This window comes from Mauremys reevesii, linkage group 1 (assembly GCF_016161935.1).
Source record: "Mauremys reevesii isolate NIE-2019 linkage group 1, ASM1616193v1, whole genome shotgun sequence".
NCBI lineage: Eukaryota > Metazoa > Chordata > Testudines > Geoemydidae > Mauremys > Mauremys reevesii.
In genome coordinates this window covers 30,132,461-30,154,748 of record NC_052623.1, presented here as the reverse complement: position 1 = coordinate 30,154,748, position 22,288 = coordinate 30,132,461, and the positions used below count along the sequence as shown (strand labels likewise).

General features: G+C 40.0%; 1 protein-coding gene across 2 annotated transcripts; it reads left to right on the top strand.

Moving 5' to 3' along the window:
• Positions 1-850: 850 nt before the first annotated feature.
• On the top strand, positions 851-21,809 carry CHORDC1 (cysteine and histidine rich domain containing 1). 2 transcript variants are annotated; one of them, XR_005598416.1, is made up of 12 exons: positions 851-1,200; positions 5,478-5,527; positions 8,231-8,287; positions 9,543-9,703; positions 11,835-11,938; positions 13,295-13,353; positions 14,869-14,939; positions 15,407-15,512; positions 18,267-18,386; positions 19,449-19,511; positions 20,270-20,522; positions 20,593-21,809. XR_005598416.1 is itself a non-coding variant. In XM_039538514.1 (11 exons), exons 1-11 carry the CDS (start codon positions 1,137-1,139, stop codon positions 20,420-20,422), a joined length of 1,008 nt encoding a protein of 335 aa, XP_039394448.1. In that variant the 5' UTR covers positions 851-1,136; the 3' UTR covers positions 20,423-21,809. The 2 variants fall into 2 exon arrangements, 1 of the variants encoding a protein (XP_039394448.1); XM_039538514.1 differs by having other exon boundaries at positions 20,270-21,809.
• Positions 21,810-22,288: the final 479 nt, after the last annotated feature.

Sequence of the window (22,288 nt, the reverse complement as noted above, 5' to 3'; positions counted from 1 at the left end):
AAAAAGTAGCTCATGATCCTCTTGAGAATAAGTGTTTTTGTTCTGTTGTAGCAATTCTGGGATGTGACTTTGTATTTAAAGTACCTGAACTTAAAATATAATAAGTTAAAAATGAAACCGACTTTGTACTCTAAACCCGGTACCCCTTGGAATGGATTTAAAAGTTCTACAAATGTTGCTTTGTACATTTAGAGATTTTTTTTAATTTTGGCACACAGCAACTGGTTGCCCAGGGTCCCATAATCTTTAAAAGCCTAGAGAAAAAGCTAATGGACGGGGCTGTACTTTATTACAGAATCTGGCCCGCTAGGTTCAGCCATCTATGAGTTAGTCTCTCTCTAATATGAGCCGTCTCCTCCTACAGTACCTAGATCTTATTTCGAGCTTGTAGGAGATTCCCCACGCTGCTTTCCTTCTCCCGCTCTGCTCCTCCCTTTGCTGCTTCCCTTCTCCCCTTTACTTCCTCCACTCCCCGTCCCCCTACCAGGGGGAGCCCGCCAAGGGTACTGTCCCAAGCCGGGGTGAGGGGCTCCCCAGGGCTGTTAGCAGGCGAGGGGGCTGCATTCGTTACCCCCTCAGTGCCTTAATTACCCCCATGCCGTGCCCTGCCCGCCCCTCACAAATCTGTTGCGGTCGGCCTTCCTATCCCCAGCGTTCCTCACTGCGCATGCGCTCTTAGTCCCACTCGGTCTAGCGAGTTCTCCTCCTTTCTGCCAGTTCTAGCCCCTCCCTTTAGAAGCTCCGCCTCCTTCCTTCGGAAACAATGCCTGTTCCGTTCCCCCTGATTCTACACATCGCGCCTGCGCACTTGTCTTCGCCGGAAACTCCTCCTTCCCAGCTCCCCCTCCCCCCCCGCAACTCTGCCCCACCCCTTAGCTTCAATGCAATACGCCTGCTGCGCCTGCGCTCCGCTCCCGGAGCCGGCCCTTCGCCCCGTCCCGGAGCTACTACGCGTGCGCTAAACCCCGCTGCTTCTCGTTTTGTCCCGAAATTCCGCGAAGGTTCCCGAAGGCTCCGTTCGGCTTTTTCCGGAGAGACTCGAGAGCGAGGCGGAGGCCTCGCCGCTTCCTGTCTCCCGGCTCGCTGCTGTTGCCGGCTCCGGTGCTGCTGTAACCGTCTCTTCAGCTCCGCCCGCCATGTCCCAGCTCTGCTACAACCGGGGCTGCGGCCAGCGCTTCGACCCCAGCGCCAACACGGAGGGTACGAGCCGGGCGGAGGGGGCTGCGAGGCGGCCCCCGCCCCCTGCCGCTGCTTACCTGGGGGCGCCTGGCTTAGGGTCTAAAGGGCTGGGGGGGACGGGTCCCGTTGGGTTACGCGAGGGGGGCTGGCCAGGGGGGCCTGAGGGGCTGCGCTGTTTTTTTTTGGGGGGGGGAGCCTGAGGGGAAGCAGAGGCTGGGCTGTTTGGGGGGGGAGCCTGAGGGGAAGCAGAGGCTGGGCTGTTTGGGGGGGGAGCCTAGAGGGGAGGAGGGGCTGTGCTGTTTGGGGGGGTGAGTCTGGGGGAGCCTGTTAAGTGCCGGGCTGTGTTTATTGGGGGGAGCCTGGTAGGCAGGGGGGAGGGATGTGCTGATATTGGGAACCTGGGGGGGGGGGACACAGGCAAATAACACAAGTATGTAGGGACAAAGTTAGAAAGGCTAAGGCACAAACCAAGATTAAACTAGCTAGTGACATAAAGAGTAACAAGAACACAATTGACAAATACATTAAGAGCAAGAGGAAGACCAAAGACAGGGTAGGTCCATTATTTAATAACTGGGGGGGGGGGGGAACAATAACATAAAATATGGAAATGGCAGAAGTTATAAATGACCTTTTTGTTAGCGATTGGCTGTCTAAAATAGTGAATTCCAGTGAAAATGAGGTAGAATAGGAGGCTAAAATAGGGAAAGAACAAGTTAAAAATTACTTAAATTAATGTATTCAAGTCACCAGGGCTTGATTAAATGCATCCTAGAATACTCAAGGAGCCGACTGAGGAGGTATTTGAGCCGTTAGCGATTATCTTAAAAAAAGTTAGGGACAACAGGCGAGATTCCAGAAGACTGGAAAGGGGTAAATATAGTGCCCAGCTATAAAAAGGGAAATAAAGACAACCCAGGGAATTACAGGCCAGTCGGCTTAACTTTAGTAACCAGAAAGAGACTGTAGCAAATAATTAAGCAATCAAACACCTAGACACACAGATGGTGATAAGTAATAGCATGCATTTGTCAAGAATAAATCATGTCAAACCAACCTAGTAGCCTTTGACATTTTAACAAGCCTTGTGGATGAGGAAGGAAGTGGTGGATACTGTCTCTCGTGACCATCTCCTAAACAAACTAGGGAAATACAGACTAGATGGTGCTACTATTAGGTGGGTATATAACTGGTTGGAAAACCATTCCCAGAGAGTAATCATCAATGATTCACAGTCAAGCTGGAAAGGCATTAAGTGGGGTACCACAGAGATCAGTCCTGGGTCCAGTTCTGGGCTGGTGTCATTCAGACATGTGAAAAAGACATCCCCCTGAGTGAGGTGGGTTACATCGATCTAAGCGCTGTCCACACCAGCGCTATGTTGGCATAAGACGCTGTCCCAACAACATAGTTTCCGCCTCTCGTGGAGGCAGAGTAATTAATCCAATTGGAGAGTGCTCTCCTGTTGGCATAGCATGACTTTACCAGACGTGCTACAGCGGCGCAGCTGCGTCAGTGCAGCTGTGCTGATGTAGCGCTGTGGTGTAGACTTGCCATTAGATAATGGCATAGAAAGTATACTTTAAAGTTTGTGGACACTACCAAGCCGGGAGGGGTTGCAAGTGCTTTGGAGGATAGGATTATAATTCAAAATGATGGACAAACTGGAGAAATGGTCTGAAGAAAATAGGATGAAATTCAATGAGAATAAATGCAAAGTACTCCACTTAGGAAGGAACAATCAGTTGCACATATACAAAATGGGAAATTACTGCGTGGGAAGGAGTACTGTAGAAAGGGATCTTGGGGTCACAGTGGATCACAAGCTAAGTATCAGTGAAGAGTGTAACACGGCTGCAAAAAAAAAAAAAAAAAGCAAACATCATTCTAGGATGTATTAGCAGGAGTAGTGTAAGACACGAGAAAGAATTCTTCCCGTCTACTCCGTGCTGATTAGGCCTCAATTGGAGTATTGTGTCCAGTTCTGGGCTATGCATTTCAGGAAAGATGTGGACAAATTGGAGAAAGTCCAGAGGAGAGCAACAAAAATGATCAAAGGTCTAGAAAACATGGCCTGTGAGGAAAGATTGAAAAAATTGGGTTTGTTTAGTCTGGAGAAGAGAAGACTGAGGGGGACATAAGTTTTCAAGTACAGTAACTCCTCACTTAACATTGTAGTTATGTTCCTGAAAAATGCAACTTTAAGTGAAACGATGTTAAACGAATCCAATTTTCCCATAAGATTTAATGTAAATGCAGGGGGTTAGGTTCCAAGGAAATTATTTTGGGGCAGACAAAAGGCATTATATACTGTACAGTACTGTACTGTGGTTTGGAAGTGCGTCTTACCCCACGCAGGCACAGCCCACTGAAGGCAAGGACCGTAGGAAGCACCTTCACAGCGGCGGTGGCTTCCCCAGAGAAGAACAGGTGCCGACTTTGCTGGGGGATGCTCCAAGCCCTCCTCTTCCTGTTCCCGCTCCACTCCAGGCCCACATCTTCCCACCCCCACTCCACCTCCTCTCTGGAGCAGCCACATCCCATTCCTTCCCGTCTCCCCCCTCAAAGACCTAAGCTGTTTGGCAGTGGGGGGAAGCGCTGGGAGAGAGAGGGAGGAGGCGGAGAAGAAGAACTTGTGCAATGCTCCCATGTAAAGTTGCTGCTCTTCCACAGAATCTTACAAACAATGGACAGAGCAGGCAGCCAAACGATGTTATGAGGGACCATTGCACAACTTTAAATGAGCATGTTCCCTAACTGAGACTTATCTTTGAAACAATATTAAGCGGGAGGACCTTAAGTGAGGAGTTACTGTACATAAAGGTTGTTACAAGAAGCTGGGAGAAAAATTGTGTTCCTTAACTTCTGGGGATAGGACAAGGAGCAATGGCAGGTTTAGGTTGGACATTAGGAAAAACTTCCTAACTGTCAGGGTGGTTAAACACTGGAATGAATTGTCCAGAGAGGTGGTGTAATCTCCATCATTGGGGAGATTTTTAAGAGCAGGTTAGACAAGCACTTGTCAGGGATGGTGTAGATAATACTTAGCCCTGCCATGAGTGTAGGGGACTGGAGTGGATGACTTCTCAAGGTCCCCTCCAGTCCTATAATTCTAACGCAGGGGCTCACCCATCTTGTTTCTCTAATATAACTAGGACCGACTGGGCTACAACAACAGTGCATAATTGCAGTGTAGACATACCCACAGGTAACAAGTGGTAAGCCTGTTCTGCACATGGCCTGATTATATTCTTGTGTCTCTTTCATCAGTGATGTCCTGAGTTGGAACAAAGCAAAGGATACATGCTGGCTGTAGCTAGTTCATGGGATATGGAGCCTTTGGCTTCTAGGGCACAGACTCAGATCTGGTTCTGTTCGTCCATTTTAGAGTTGGGGCAGTGAGAGAACCTGATGCTTTAGCCTATGATTTAAGGTTAAGATTTTGTCATTTTTAGAAAAAGCCATGAACAGTCGCAGGCAATAAACAAAAATTTACGGAAGCTGTGGCTTTTACTAAAAATAACAGGAGGGCTGACTGCTGGGCAGGACTGACAGCCTGAACCCTGTCACCGGGGGAGAGAAGGGGAATCCAGCCCCCAGCAGTTGACCACTGTGGGGGCCCTGGCTTATAGATTGTGATTATGCCACCTCTTAACTTTCTCTTTATTAAGCTAAACAGATGGAGTTCATTGAGTCTTTGGCTATAAGGCATGCTTTGCAATCCTTTAATCAAGTTTGTGAACACCAGATAAGGTTCCACGCTGCCTTAAATCTTAGGTGCCTTTGGCTTAGGAGGCTTGAATCCATCTCCCAAACAACTGTACATAGTCGTGTTGAGTGTTGCAAAATTGAGTTGAGAATCAGTGCCCTTCAAATGGACCAGGCTGACATTTGTCTCCCTTTCTACTGGGATACCAGTTAAGGTTGACTCTATATGAGTGCTCATCATGGTCCCCAAAAGATCCCCTGATAAATGTAGTAAAGGTTATTTTATTTATGCGCTTGTGGTGTATATGGCCCAAAAAAAAATTTTCTACCTTAAGGAACTTAGTCTAAATAGGCTCTATATGGTTCCATATATACTGTCTGAATGCTTGTTCTGTCAAGTCTGTATTTGCTCTCCTGGGGAGTTTTCTTCAGTTTAAAAGAGTAATGGGAAAGGGGTGGACGGTGGAGCTCATGTGCGATTCAAATGTGTGGAGTTCTGGCTGTAATTGTGTTTAGACTAATAGTTGCAGGGTTTTTTGGTTCACTTAATTTGCATTTTCATTTACAATGGCATTTTTCTTTTCTTTCAGATTCATGCACATATCATCCAGGTGTACCAGTCTTTCATGATGCTCTAAAGGTGGGTATGCCAGGATATAGGTAGTGAAAGGTTCTTTAAATCCTTAGATAGTGTGTCGTTGTATCAGTAGTGCTGTGCTCCAACTCAGTCAATGATGTAGAAAATGTCCTTTCTCTGGAATTCAACCAAACCCCCCAGAAATGGCATTTATCCAAAATTGAAAAAGAAAACGACTATTGGCTAGACTCAAGCAATAAGTAACAGGTACATTGTTTGACCACTCATTGCAGCAGGTGATTATTATTTTTCTATTATTAATCTCAAATTGAGCATGTTGTTTAAGCATTACATATCCTATATCATTTTGTGACAAATGTATTGCCTTACCACAGCCATGTAAAAAGCACTGCATGTAGAACTGTTTTCAATTATAGACATTTTAGAATTTCAGTACACACAATTTAAAATTTGTTATTCTTTGTATTCTTTTTGCATTTTAAAGAAAATTATCTCTCTCAAAAACTGACTAATACACTTTGGAAAGGTTAGACCTTTTTCTCAGTAGTCTCTTGTTTATATCAGCAGTGCTTAAACTGTGATCTGTGGATCATTGGTGGTCCAGGAAGCATTTGTTGATGGCCTTCAGGGACCAGGCTGGTCATATGTTGTTGATTCTCCACAATTTTGGAAGTTGTTTCATTAAGACAGCAAAAATATATTAAATACTTTTATTTGTCCAGGTAAGCCATTAGGGTAGTCACCATGGAGATATTGTATGGAAAAATCTGAGAATTCTTGGCTTGTATAAAGGACAAAGGCAGAATTCCTTAATGAAGACCATCTGACTCTAAATGAAGTTAATGTGAAGTTTGGAAGAGGCAAAATGATAGCTTTAAAATATTGACTGCAAGAAATAAGGAATGGAAAAAAAAATCATAAGACCATCTCAAACCTGTAAGGTTCATGAATTTGCGAATGATTATACAGTGTGGGAGAGGACTTGAAAAGAGACTGTCTGGAATCAGCTTGCTATAAGAAAGAGATGAGAAGCAGTAGTTAGTCCCATGAGGAAAAGCCAGAAGGTGGAGGAGTGGAATTTCCTCAAAACCTTCCTCTTTTCCAATTTTGTGCTGAGGCACCATCAGAAATGGCCATGATTGAGAGGAGAGATGTGCCCAAGATATTCCTTGGTAATGATAGGAGTGAGCAGCACAGCTTACTAGCTGGCTATGAATAGCTATTGAAAAATTGATTGGCTGAAGCTGAATACCAGAATTTTAGACAGAAATAATATCCAGAGTATTTACTAATGGACAACCTATCCTAATTTCTCAATTAGTGCGGGTCAGTCTACACTCATTGCTATATTTGCTTTCCACAAGCTACTCTTAGTATAACTTTTTACAAGTGATGTACCCAAATATTTGGATGCTAATATATTAACTGTATTGCTAAATGTATTAACCTCTATTTGGGATATTGCAGATTATGTACTATATATATGTTATGATTTTTAAACCAAACTTTGTACTTTTGAATAATTTAGGCATTATAGATCTATAGACACTCTTTCTTTAACCTGTGTATTAGATAATTTTAACATTAGTTTTAATAAAAAAAATTAAATCCGCATTTGTTACAAAAAAAAAATACACATTCTACCTCCCTTTTTTCTCCTCCCGTCATTTCCTGGTCTCACTGAAAATTTATAGTGAGCCCCATTGGGTATAATTTTCCTTCTAATATGTGTCTTAAATAACCTAAACAATAAATGCGGTCTTACTGTTCACAATATATTGCCTGTGTAAAGGATGAATGTTTAGAGGAAACAGGGGGCATTATTTTGCAGTAGTTCAAAGAAAAAGTGTCTCCCATTGTCATGTCTCTTAGTCTGCTGCAGAAATACATTGTTAGTCAAAGTATCTTTTGTAATACCAAATTAAAGGTTCTTTGAGTTTCCAGATAAGTTGTTTTGTGTGCAGTAAGATATGTTTCTCTAGCATCAGGACTGTCTTGTCTGGTATGATAAATGTTGGTTTTGAGTTGACCTAATTTGAGCAGATGACTGTCTAAGTCAAAGATGACACTAGAGAAGAGGGAATGAAGGAGGCTGACATAAAATAGGTCTATGACTCTCCAAAGTTAAGGAAGACATTTCTGTCCATGCTACATTGCTCTTGAAAATACGGACTATGTCCATAGCATTAGCAGGTGAACTCAACCTCAGAGAGATTTATTTTAGTTGCCTATTTTTTCATATTGAATCAGACCCTTGCACAGCATAGAAGTATTGGTTCAGTAAGTTTTGATGGTGCTTTATGATGAAGTCAGCAAATGTTGACTAGTGATAGCAGCTGTAGAAGTCTTTACATTTTCAAAAATAGAGATGATCAGCAGTGTCCAAGGGAGAAGAGAGTGTTAAGACAGGGGTTCTCAAACTGGGGGTTGGGACCCCTCTGGGAGTCATGAGGTTATTAAATGGGGGGTCGCGAACTGTCAGCCTCCTCCCTAAACTCCGCTTCACCTCCAGCTTTATAATGCTGTTAAATATATAAAAATGTGTTTTTAATTTATAAGGGGGGTTCGCACTCAGAGGCTTGCTATATGAAAGGGTCACCAGTACGAAAGTTTGAGAACCACTGTATTTAAGACTATAAAGCAGCATATGCTGGAAAGAATTATCACTAACCTTTTGCTTCTAATGAACTGTTACTGATAAACTGTGTTTGCATTTCTCTCATTATTTTATTCCAAATTTTATAGGGCTGGTCATGTTGTAAGAGAAGAACAACAGACTTCTCTGACTTCTTAAGCATTGCGGTATGTATTGGTGATTTTAAAAAATATATATATTATTGCAGTTTATCTAACGTATCTGTTAAGCTATCAAAAATGTTTAGTCTAAAAAAAATCATAGAATTAGATGGTACATTTAGCAAATTTTAAATGGATACATCTTGTTAAACCAAAATAATTTTGAATCAAACAGAGTGAAGCAAGGCACTCTTTCTCCTTGTGGACTACTTAGATGTTAAGTTTCAATTTCTAAATTTCAGCAATTTATTTATTGGTTGTGTCAAAATGTGTTTATAATATTATAAAAATATGAGGCCAGGAGAAGAAAGGATGGTGTTTTTACATTCTTTGTTTAAGTCAGAGGTTCTAAAATTGTGGTTCACGAGCTCCATTTAGGTGGTCTGTGGATAGTTCCCTCTAAGGTGCGCACCTGGGTGGCCCCGCACAAGAAAATGAAGGGCCACCCACCTAATTAGTGGAGCTGCGCAGGGTGAGACGAAGTGGGGTGAATTTGGGATGTTCCGGGCTGCGTTGGCCAGAGAAAAAGGTGACTTTCCCTAGCTCCAGGGCTGCGGTTCCTGGGGAGAGACGGCCCTCCTTCTCAGCCCTAGCTCGGGGGCTGCCGCAGCGGGGGGGAGAGGGAGAGACCCCCCTTCTTCCTAGCCCCAGCTTGGGGGCTGCCGTGGTGGGGGAGAGAGGGCACATCAGTTACATTAGAAAGGTAAGACTACTGATATTAAAATATGAGTTGTGTGCTTTTATCTGTAGAACAAAAAAAGTTTTGGAGGTTTTTTTTTTGGTTGTTTGTTTAATATAGCACTTTTATAATGCGCTTTACAATAGTTAGCTAACGGTGCAAACAACATTTGGAAAGATCATTAAGTGGTCCGCCAAGACACTCAGCAATTTTCAAGTGGTCTGCGGAAAAAAAGTTTGAAAGCCACTGGTCTAAATCATAAACAACTAAAGAGATTTTGCTCAAATTTTAAAAAACAAAAAACAAAAAAAAAAACCTCTTAACAAGCGTAGAACACTTCATATAAGTGTTCCAGAAAGTTTGTTTATATATCTGAAAACCAGGAGATGCAGATGTTAATTAAACCATTTTTCAACTATAGTTATATAATTTGTTGCAAAGCAGCCACTAGAACTGAGTGAAGGATGAGGGTGAAAAATCAAACTGCATTAGTTCATTTAAACTTGGATAATAGTTTGTTTTTGGACTTTGCACATGAAGTTTTTTTTTTCCCCACATATGTTTCTATGTCATCTACAACAGGGCTGTACAAAGGGTCTCCATAATAGTGAGAAACCCCCTGAGCCTGTGAAACCTGAAGTCAAAACTACCTCTGAGCGAAAGGAGCTAACTGAATTGAAACCTAAATTTCAGGAGCATATAATTCGGGCACCAAAGCCAGTGGAAACCATTAATAGGCCAAGGTACAGTATATTGAACTGGCATTTGTGCCAAATTTGTTTCCAGGGCTAACTTAGAACTTGTTTTGGTTATTGCCATTGATTTTATTTGGAAGGTACTATGGTGACAAGCAGCAGCATTAAATCTTAAAATAGATATCCTAACCCTTCATTATATATTACATAATTTTCAAGTGGACATTAATGTATTAAGTCAGACATTTTTTCAAACCTAGCAATGACAATATTTAAATTACAGCTTTTGGTTTTATATGGCATCTTATATGAATTTAATTCAAAATATTTTAGTTACATGCTGTGGAAGTATAGGCAAATGAAATGACCATTGTGTACTTGAGAATAGCATGTACACTGTTTTTAGATGTCTTGGTAGGATAATTGGCAACAGTATTTAAGTTATTTCTAATTTTGCCGTTGGTTAACATCTCTTCTGAAGGACAGAAACATAGTACAGAACCCCTCAGTGTTGTCATTGTATAGGAGCCAAAGTTCTAGTGTGGAACTTTGTGGGCAAGAGTACTGATAACTGAGCTATATAGACATAGTGATATTCTTACTGGAATATACAATTTTTATTTATTTCTTAACTTTGTAATCAGACCTTAAAACACACAATGAGAAATTAAACACATACGTTAGTTATATTTGTCAATTTAGCATTCTGCCACAAGAAGTAAAGCCACTCTACCAAATCAAATAATGTGACTTTTATCTAAATCACTCTTAACTTTCACCTCAGGTTCTTTAATGCTTGTGATTAAAATATGGGCTGCATTTACTCTTGGGTTTCAACTGTTCTGTTCTAAGATACCTTCTTGTAGATAAGGTGACAGATAATACAAATAATAATAAATAATAAATGTTGTCTTAGTGCCTAGGAGCCATAGAGAAGGAACAAAACCCCGTGGTGCTAGGCGCTGTACAAACACAGAACAAAAAGACAGACCCTGCTCCAAAGATCTTACAATCTAAGTGTAAAACAAGACAATATAGGAATACAGCCAGATAGGGAAGTACAAGGAAACAGTGAGATAATGTGTTAGCGTAAGCAATGGTCTCAGCACACTAGTGGCTTAACTGTTGTCAAGTTTTTGTAGGCATTCTGGCAAAGGAGAGTTTTAAGGAGTCTAATGAAGTAGCTCTGCAGATGTTTACAGGGAATTGCTCAAGCATGAGGGACAGCATAGGAGAAAGCATGAAGGTTTTTGTTTGCTAATGGGGGCTGGCCTCATGCGCCTATTGGAGGCAGGAGTCAACGTCTCATTATTGAATGAGAGATTGGGGAGAGGTCATGAAGGGCCTTGAAAATGAAGACCTGCAGTTTTTGTTTGATACAGTAAAGAAGGGGAAGCCAGTGGAGACAGGGCCGGTTCTACTGGTTTCGCCACCCCAAGCAGTGCGCCGAATTGCCGCTGCAGACAGCGAGGGCAGTCCATGTGCCGTTAGGACAGCAGGCGCGTTTCCGTGGCGGCAATTGCGGAAATGCACTTGCCACCCTAATAGCACACAGACTGCCTCCGCCGTCTGCGGCGGCAATTCGGAGTCCTGCTTGGGGGCAAAAACACACGGACTGCTGCTCCTTGCAGATTGCCACCCCAAGCACCTGCTTGGAATGCTGGGGCCTGGAGCCAGCCCTGAGTGGAGAGAGCCAAAGAGGGACTGACATGGCCAAAGCGATGGGCTAGGTAAATGATCTTTGTAGCAGTGTTCTGAAAACATCTTTTAGGGTACAGCTGCTGTGTGATTTTCTGAGTGTAGCCCTGGCTCTAATAAAACACCATGACAGGGAATCTGAGTCACATGTAACAGCTGAAGTCTCTCAACCTAGAGTACAGATATTGTCTTTGACAACTCTTCTAGTTGATTTTCCCAACCCACTAACATCAATTTGAGCTTGACTGAATTAAGACTCAGCCAGTTTGCCATCATCAATTGTATAATTTCATAACGAGACTTCATTCTCTTGGTATTTTGTAGTGGCTGATTGAGATGGCTTTTTTTTTTTCCTATGTCATGTCAGAGTGATGGTGAAGAGTATTCTAATCTTGTCACAGCAGAGGTTTGAAAGGTATCCCTTGTCATATTACATAATTTATTTTGACCAAGATAACATGAATACATTTAAATATTTTAGCCCAGATGAGCCAATGACAAGCTTACAGCTGAAAGTATCAGCTTCCCTGAAACAAGCACTAGATAAACTGAAACTATCATCAGAGAATGAACGAGAAAAAAAAGGTAAGAATCTGTAACAACAAAATGAGATGCCAAAGACACACTTGTTGCCATATCCTTAGATAAATGGTAGAATGTCTCAGGTACCAGTGTTTCAGAATTAATGACTTTACAAAGATATTCAAGAACCACATATTCCAGCAAATTAGTTCCACAGAAGGCAGTAATTAAATTGAAACTGATACAAGGAGAGAAACATGTTTCGTTAAGCAGTTTATTCAAACCGTCAATGGTGTGTATTGTATACATCTTACTTCAGGAAGTTAGGTATTTGTTATCCCTGGCATATTTTTCCAAACAGTTTCAATGGAAAAACTGTTTTCACTTGGAACAATAGACATTCCAGGTAATTGAAAATAGATAGACCCAGATAATCAAGATTGAATGTCTTTCTAAATGATATTTTCTAGGAGTTGTTTTGGGAGAATTCTATGGCCTATGGCTCTATGTTATAGAGGAGTTCAGATTAGCTGGTCACAATGCTCACTTTTGGCCTTGGGATCTAGGAATTACATTTGTATGGTCTCTTTGTAGATGTTCCCATATTGTTTACACCAGAACTAAAGCCCTCTTTCCAAGGGAAATGGCCCTGGCTTTCCAAAAAAAAATATTTGTAGAGGTTCTAGTTGTCGAGATAATGTCTCCTAGGACTGCTATCTTGGCTGTTTTAAAAATCTATCACAATTAATTCATTGCATAATAACTCCAAAGTGGATGTATGCAATATATAATGTAAAGAAGAAAGTCCTTTAATTTATCAACAAAAACTATTAATTTAAAAACTGGAGAGTTTTAAACTCTGGGATAGCCCTGTATGAAGTAATTGTATTTCTAATATGGTAGTACTCTATACAACATAGTAACAGTTTTCAGAAAGAGGGGTTCATATTAAGGCACCTGCCTGTGGGAGTTTTTTGTTTGTTTTTTTTCCCCGCACCTAAAGTACTGAGCAGTCATCAGCTCCCAATAACTTCCAGAACTGCTTGTGTAATTCCTCCCTGAACAATCCAGCATGCAAGGCAAGTGCATCCTCTTCTGTGCTCCCTTATGTGGTGCACAATGCTTCCCTCAGCACACCAGCTCAGTGTGCAGATATAGAAGTGTATTGGGGTCATGGTCCTGTCTGATCTCTGATCGCATTAGGGAACATATAGGAAGTAGTTTCTGTATGTATTTCTGACAGGCCTTTATGTAGGGTGCAAAAAATGAGGGCTGCTCCTTGTACTCTTTCACCTACCACCTATGGACGTATGGAAGGGTCTGTCAGAATCTAGACTTTAAGTAAATTAAATATTTGATATTTATAAAATGGCATTTTTATATTTATAGTAAGGATATCTATATGCCTTAATTTTACAGAAGAGGACAGTGATGAGATCAAAATTGGGACGTCATGTAAAAATGGAGGCTGTTTGAAGGTAAATAACTGTTTTATTCCTTCTGCTTACAGTATACCTATAGAATCCTAGGAACATGAACAAGTCAGTATTTTAAAACACATTACAAAGTAATTCAGAGTCCAAACAAGGTCCACAAGTCGTAATAAATAGATACACCTTTCAACGTATTCAAAAGATCAAAATGTAGGTTCTTTGGGACCAATGAGTTAGTAATCTCAAGAGTTGAGGCCCATCACTGAGATTTCTGGGCCCCAAATTAAAAACGTAGGAGTTTGTCAGTCTGAGCGTCTCTGATACTTTAGTCCAGCGGTTAAAAATTAGGTTGAGTGAGGTGGTACCAAACTATGAAAGGCTTTATTGATAAATATTTTGAATTTCTCCTGGCAACTAGTGAAGTTCTCCTGCAGTCTATGCAGTACCTACTAATCAAACAATCTTTGCTACCTACCTCAGAACACTGAGTAAGGAAGCAACCACATTTTACACTTCAACCATTCTTCCAGTACCACCTAAATTGTCTCAGGACGTATCTACACTGCAATTAAAAACCTGCACCTGGCCTATGCCAACTGACTTGGGCTCAGGCGTAGGAGCAGTTTAACTACAATAAAGACATTTGGGCTTGGGCTGGAACCCAGCCTCTAGGACTCTGTGAGGTCCCAGCGTTCAGGATGCAGTCTGAGAAAGAATGTCTACACCGTAATTAAACAGCCCCTTCGCCTGAATTCCATGAGCCCAATTCAGCTGGCGTGGGCCAGCTGAAGGTGTCTTTAATTGCAGTGTAGACATACCCTCACTTTTTCCCCGGACAACCTTCCATTGAACAGGAGGGATGCAAACTAAAAATCTGTAACAACCACAAGGTCTGAAGGATTCTTTGTTCTTTATCATTGAGGCTCTCCTGGTGAGGGTGGTGTTTGCACTGAGGTTGTGACCTTCTTCACTGGACTGCAGTAGTCCTGTCAATTGGATTATGAGGGACTCGTATTACAATTAATAGATCCTTGTGTTGCTAAACACCTAGCAGTACATTGGGCCGCTTCCTTTTATGATGCTTCATTTTGGTGACATTTTTACTGGGTGAATGACCTCATTTTAAGCTTGCAGTTTTTTAATAATACGCCAGATATATTACTACTTCACCTGTGTGTGTATGTGTACATGTGCACACTTGGTTCACATGTGAAAACAGAGTTGAATAGTTCTGGATTTCTCTTTAAGAAGAGGTTAAACTAGTCTTTGAGTACTAATACCGATAGTATCCCAGTATCTCACAGAGTCAATATAAAGGATACTTTTAAAGCAAATGGGGGGAGGCACTTTTTATGAAGATTGAATGAATGTCTCTATTTGAGTTTATTTTGCAGCATAGAGGAAGAAAGAGCCCTTTTTTGGTTTGTTTCAAATGTATTACTACATATTGGTCAGTGTTTGCAATCTGTTTTGCTAATTGTTCTGTTCTAATAGTTTTATTATTTTTTACTTCCTGAAAAGAGAGAAATCATTTTTTAAAAAAATGTTGTGTTTCATCAGACATTTGAAGGACCACAGAGCACAGAAGAAATATGTATATACCATTCTGGAGTACCTATATTCCACGAAGGGTTAGTATTATGCAATTAATAGAATTTGCTTCCATAAGTTCTCTATAATCACTCTTTCTAAATACATATGCAGTTGGTTATTTTTAAAAGGAAAGGTGTTTACACTGTTAAAATTCTTAATAGTGCTCAATGTTTCTAAATATTTGACTTGTGTATGTATTATGGCTAAAGTTAAGATTTTTGTTGTGGTTATTTTTAGTGAAAGTCAGGGACAGGTCACAGGCAATAAAGAAAAATTAATGGAAGCCCATTACTTTTACTAAAAAAAATCCTGACAAAATGGGGATCTCTGGGGTCCACCTGCTGCCCATAAGCTCCAGGGTTCTTCTGTGATGGCTGGGAGCTGAAGCAGAAAATGTCAGAGGTCTCTGGAAATCATGTATTCTGTGACTTCCATGACCTCTGTGACATAATTTTAGCCTCAATTATGGCTTGTTAAATTATTGTCTTTTGAAATTCCTTCAAAGGATGAAGTACTGGAGCTGTTGTAAGAGAAAAACTTCTGATTTTAATACATTCTTATCTCAAGAAGGCTGTACAACGGGAACACATGTGTGGACTAAAAAGGATGCTGTAAGTAGTACTAACTTTGCGATTGGCAATTGGTTACTTAACTTCCCAGTAAGTATGGTGCTGGGCTGAATTCCAAGTTTAGTTAAACAAAGACTAATAATAATTCTCCAACCTCCAGAATTATACAATTTCTCTAATATGTGTTGATGAGTGTTGAGAGCATTTAATGAGATTAATAATGGAGCCAAAACTAATCTGAGTAAAATACTTGTCTGTATACAACCACACCTTTTATTGAAGAATATATTGTGAAATAACATAAAATAAAATAAACCCACTGTTTGTATGCATTGTCATATTTCTAAACAATTCTGTAAGGCTTTTTTAGGTGATAGACTTTCCAACCCAGCACTTATAAATGTTACGCATATGCTAACAAAGAGCCCCAAAAATTTTCACAGAAAAACATCTTCCTAAAACTAGGACTAGAATACATTTAAATAGACTAAAATAATCTTGCTTGCCAAAATCTCATTCACACTGGAGAAGACACAGAAATAGTGAGTGTTCTAGAGCTGAGACTGGTGAGACTATTACTTTTCTATCCTCTCCAAACTCCATTCTTACACTGGGTTTTTCTTTGTTCTAAAGCATAGTGCATTGCTTGGTTTGATTATTTGTATGATAGGACACAGAATGTGCTTTTTGCTTATAGCTGTTCCATAGCAGAGCTGGGAATAAACCAGACAGGTTAATATAGACTTGTATTTTCCTTTGTTTTACTTATGGTAATATATGAAGAGGTTGTGTGAGGATGCTACAAGACTAGAGTGGTGTTACACTGAAACAATGTAGCTGAGCACTTTCAAATTTAGAAATACTATCCGGTCATGTTCTGCTCTTAGATGTTTATACCCAACTCCATTGTCAATATCTTCTCTGCTCCTGACCTACAAAATAAGATCCATACTGGAAATGTAGCATTGTTAAAAGGAAGAAAAGAGGTGTACCTAGGTGCTATCCCTTCCCCTAGTCACATGTTTCCCCCCAAGCCCGCTTAATCTCTTGAAAACACAGAATTTTTCAGTTCTCTGTCACTTCCTGATTGTAACTGTATTCCTCAGTTTTTCTTGAAGTAGAAAAATGAGGATAAAAGGACTTGAGTGCATGTGCAAGGAGGGTGGAGAAATTCCTTTAAAAGGAAAAAGTTAAACCTCATTTTTTAGTTCTAGCAACTTCAGTAAAATAGCTGGCTCCTAGCCCGGTGGGGATAGTAGCAAAATCATGTGTTTCGTGGTAGTCTGTATTCCCAGCTGGCTGGTCTCTGCTGTGGGAAGGTGGCTGAAATGCTGTCACTAATGCTTTCATACAGCCTAGCAGCTGCCTCACTGGGCCAACCACAGTATATTAGCTGTACTAGATGCTCTAGTTCAAGGTAGCTATGTTGCGATCCAGTGGTCTGCAGTAATATGCTCAAACTTCTATCCCCTTTCTTCCAGCAAAGTGTAAGTACCATTACCTGGGAGTCTAGCATCCTCTTTCTCTTCTTTAACTTCACTCTCCCACAAAACAAGAAAGATGGGCCCCTGGGAAAATCTTGGTTTGTTTCCCACGTGGTACCTCTTTCCACATTCCATCTCTCCCTGGGTAACTCTGTTTTTATTTCTTTAGCAAAGGAGTTGGGAGTCTTGTTTCCTTTTGTCTAGAACAGAAAGTACCAAATTCAGGGAGCCCAGAGATTTTTTTGTTTTGTTTTTTCTGTCATACCATTGAATGGATTTAGTCTTTCCTCCTTCCTGGATACTCCTTTATTAGTGTGTGGCTTTCCTCCTTCCTTCCTTCCCTTGTCCCATTCTCTGTACTCTTCCCACCAGAGGCCACTGTGGAGTGTTCTGTGACGTATTTGTTGCAGCAGTAATATGAAGCCCTCTCTCCAGTGCCCTTTTACTGCCCGGTTCAAGTTTAGACAACAGGCTGTCCAGTCAATTACTGTGAGATTTTTCTCATTCGCACTAATACTTCCTTCAAGCATTAGAAAGGGTATGAATCTGAGCATCTGATCTTGCACAATTGGTACTTCATAGATGGTATGAAAAATTCCTCTTCAGCTAGATTCCCAATCTAGGAGATATGCCAATAGTATAGCTTGAACTGGTGGAGCGTTCTAGTAGTAGTGCCCATTGGAATGCTCTTGTATCTCTTTTCCCTGACTGTATGGCCCTGACCTAGAGGGTGGGGCTATAAAAGGGATGGGGGTTGTAGGCTATTAGAAAGTTTTAATTAATGTCACTTCTGTTTTGCTGGATGGGATGCCTCCCTAATGTTATAGGATGGAGATACTTGACAAGGAAAAACTATATACTAGGATAGTTTTCCTTCACCTGTCATACCTTCTGCCCCTATTCTATTATCCTTTCTTTTGTATATACATCTTTATATCTCTAATATTATTAAGTTTTGGATCCGCTTGTCAAATGATAGAGTTAAGAAGTGGCTCCTTGCTAAAGAGAGAGATTTCTCCACTGAGATTTTTTACTTTTGCCTAGAAGGTAGATCTATAATCCTTTCTGTGTGGAATCTTGATTTGTAGGATGGGAGAGGGCCCTCAAACACTTACCATTATGTAATTTTTCCTTAACATTAGTAGGGTTCCTGCACACACATCTAAATGCAGAATTTAATCCTGTACTAGTTATATTATTCTTCATTAAAATGTTGTCCTACATGACAATTTTCAGAGCAATTTTTTAAAAATGTATCCTGAATGTATAGTTCCAATACTGTATTTTTCCAAAATACACCTTTGTTTTGTAGGGGAAAAAAGTAGTTCCATGTAGGCATGATTGGCATCAAACTGGAGGTGAAGTGACTATTTCAATATATGCGAAAAATTCACTTCCTGAACTTAGCCATGTAGAAGCAAATAGCACAATGGTAAGTATGTTTATTTTATTTTAAATAAATAAATATTTCCTTTTTTTCTAAACTTGATGTTTAAATATAGCAAAATATAAATTGCTTGGATGTACTCTTGTGCATAAATATTAAACACAATCTTTTTGCTCTTTTGAGGAAACACAAGTAAAATGCTGTAACAATCTTCTTCTGTGAGAGACAATTCTTTTTAACAGTTTCAGTTATCAAAGTTAGACTCAGGACTCAGTTTGTCAGACCACTCTGTTTTATTAGCACAGCGCTCTGCTAACAACACCCAGATAATGTGAGCCCCATGCAAGACACAAACTATCTTATTTATACAGATAAAAGGGCAAGAACAAGGTAACAAAGGAAGCAGAATCTGATAAGTTTACCGGGGCTAGATATGCATAGCTTATTTCCTTACTAACAATTACCGATCTTCTGTTAATGTTTCGCCATTAGCACCATTGTTTATGCCTAATGTTTCTTTTCCTGGCACCTGTATTTCAACATTTCTTATTTCTGCGTAAAGGTACATACAACATTTCTTTAATCCATTCTTATTTTTACAATATAATTCATTCTACTTTCACACAGTCTTGGTAGACTTGCAGGTTCCTAAGCATTTTGTGCCTTTTTGTTCCTTTAGACAAACTTCTTAAATTTAAATCTTTACAAAACTTTTTAAAGTTTACATAATTTTTATTACGAAATATTTTCTAAATTTTTATTCTAGGTGTTTAAAAATAAGCAGACTCTCTCTTATGATATGCAGCTTCACAGATACTGCGCTATGGCACAGATTTTTACAATGAAATATTCTAATTTGTGATTCTGTAAATACACATTTTGGAAAATTGTATTGCCTAATACCGGTATCATTGATACCTTCTTCTACAGGTACATGTTGCCACCCATGGCCCTGATCCTTCATCAGGATCCATTTGCACAGACCTCTGTTTGTGTGGAGTCCTGGTGACTTCAGTGATGTAGGATTAGGGTCCTAATCTCATAGTTTTTATTTTAAATTTAGTCACATGACATTAATAAATCTCTTCTGTATTTTTTCTCATTTAGCTAAATATCCATATTATTTTTGAAGGAGATAAAGAATTTGATCGCAATGTGAAATTGTGGGGAGTAAGTATAATAACCTTGAATGTTTTGTTAAGACTTTTACTCAGTTTCACCCTCAGCCAAAGCTTTTTTCAGAATAGAGTAGTTTTGTTTTTTCTAAAACTATCACACTTCTACAGGTCTAGATTAACAAAAGAAGTTCATTTGTTAAGGATTTACCAGTCTAAGTATAGTTGCATATAATTGCATATGCCAAACTTGTGTATGCATACAGTAGCATGCATATTCTACATACATATGCATGCCAGTTTCTCTCTTCACGGCTCAGAGGAGGGGTACTTAATAGATGGACCATGGGTCAAATCTGGACTTCCAGATGCTTTTGGGGGGGGGGAAAAACACCCAGAGAAAATATAATCATTATTAGAGTTTGAACTTTGGCTATACCTTCACCAAGAAATCTGGACCTTGAGAAAACATAATTGATTACCGTGGCTTAGTATAGGAAAGGGCTGAGGCTGCACAACTTTCCCCAGAACCCAGAGGCAATGCACTTTAAAAGCTGATCTTTCCCTCCAGTGGACTGCTTCCTGGGGGCATCGGGGGCAACTGTGTTTTATAGATTTACTCCATTTTTTTAAATTTTGCAAATATTTGGGGATGGATCAGTCCTAGGTAAATTCCATCCTATACTGTTGCCAGAGCCAAACATTTGGAGACTACAAAATTCCGATAATGCGTGCTGAGCATATAGTAATTGTTTACATATTTCCAACAGTCTTATTCCTAAATTTAACTGAAACATACTTGTTCTGTTCCAGGTAATTGATGTGAAGAGGAGTTATGTAAACATGACAGCTACGAAGATTGAGCTCACTATGAGGAAAGCAGAGCCCATGTTATGGGCAAGCCTTGAATTACCAATACCTAAAACACAGCAAAAACAAAATGAAGATATTACAGATCAAGAATGAATCCTAAAGATATACAGACTGCTTCCTGATTGTGAAAGTGGTGACTTGCTACTGTAATGCATTTCCTTTTAAGACTATTTTATATAAGATCACTTTTTACAATACACCTTGCATTCCAGATCAGGGGAAGCGCTCCATTATGTAAAAACCTAGTGCTTCCCCTGATCTGGAATGCAAGGTGTATTGTAAGTTTATTGGAGCTTAGTCCACACTGTGCATTAACATTTCAAGCATCGTATTTGGACTGGCGCTACCGGAGTAATCGATGTTAGACTGCATACAGTTTGCTATATATCTTACTGAAATAAGGATACAAGATATGAGTCTATGGAATGATTAGCAAGATTTCCGTGGTCTAGAATAAACAAATTTGATATTCAAACATCAGTAACAAATCCAGAAAGAAAGTAGATGCTACTCAGATTCTTTCCTTTTGTCTTGTGAAAGTGACAATGATGGCTGCATATTCCACTTCTGCAGTGGTGAGGTCACTAGTTTTTGAAGAGCTCAGGTAGTTACTAGCTTTTTCACCATCTTGTCGTCTGAACCTGCTCTGAGCAGTTTTAGATTACACTTGGTAAAAGCACTGGTGCACTATCAACACTAGTACTGTTACCAGTAAAAGTGCAACATTAGAAAACTTGCTGAAAAATTCTGTTATAACTGGAGCCAAGGAGGGGAGGAGTTCATGAAAATTTTCCCCACTACCACCCCCGTTTTGATTTCTAAATTTTAAATAATCCTAAAACAAAAGGAAATGGAGCAAGATACTGATTTGATAGCTTAGCCTCCCAGCTCTGGAAACCTACACATTAGAGACGATCTCAAAACCACTAAGCCAGTTAATGTAAGGGATTTTGCAAGGTCTCTAACATTTGTTAGCTACCACCCAAAAATGCTCACAGTTGTTCATCTGTCTCAGAGGGTAAATATTGAAGCAGGAGAGGATAATGCGGACAGTATTTGATGTGTTGACTGATCTATGTAAGGAAGATTAATGTTTCCATGCAGTATGCCTAAATCTAGCTATTGAGGGTTATTGTCTTTCTCTGAGTATTAAATTAACTAAAGGAAAAGTTTGAAAAGAAAAACTAAAAAGTAACAAGCCTCATAATGATATACCAGTTTCAGGTAAACACAACTGGATTATCCTTATTTAAAAAAAAAAAATAATAAAGATCGTTATTTAAATGTTTTTATTTTAAATTCTTTTGGTTAGTACTTCCAGAAGAAAACTAACAGCATATTTTTGTTTTCAGTTCAAGGGTAGAGGCCTTGCTGCCAAAATCCAGGGATATTGTGAAAATCTGTGACTGAGCTCTAGGCCATAGCTGATGCTGAAATTGCATCTATAAAAATAAGTTTAGAGCTGTAATTTAAAAAAAAACCAAAAACCTCTATAGCTATGTAGATCACTGTGTGTGTAGGTCAACTTCTATCTAATTAAAACTTGCCATAGAAAACTTTAAAGCCCCAATCCACTTTACAGACTCAGGCTGTACACTGGAGTTGGAAGGTGTAATGTACCAAGGGTCTTGGACAGGATTGTACTTGGTGTGGCTAGCCTCTCCTGATCCCACAGCTACACTTCATGTGGGTGTGTCAACTCAAGCTAGAAACTACACCTTCCAGCTCCAGGATAGACATACCCTCTCTTATGCAGGGACATAAGCAATTAACAATGCTTGTGATATCTTGATGCATAGTCATTTTTCCATCCTGACAGACATGGAATGGGGAGCAAAAAGAATTTTTACAGTTGGCAAGATAGGAGTGCGTAGTGGGTTTATGTATATAACAGTGGATATGAGAAACATCTTTGAAAGCTTAAGAAGAAAGGTAGTTTTAACTAATCTTTAGGGTCTT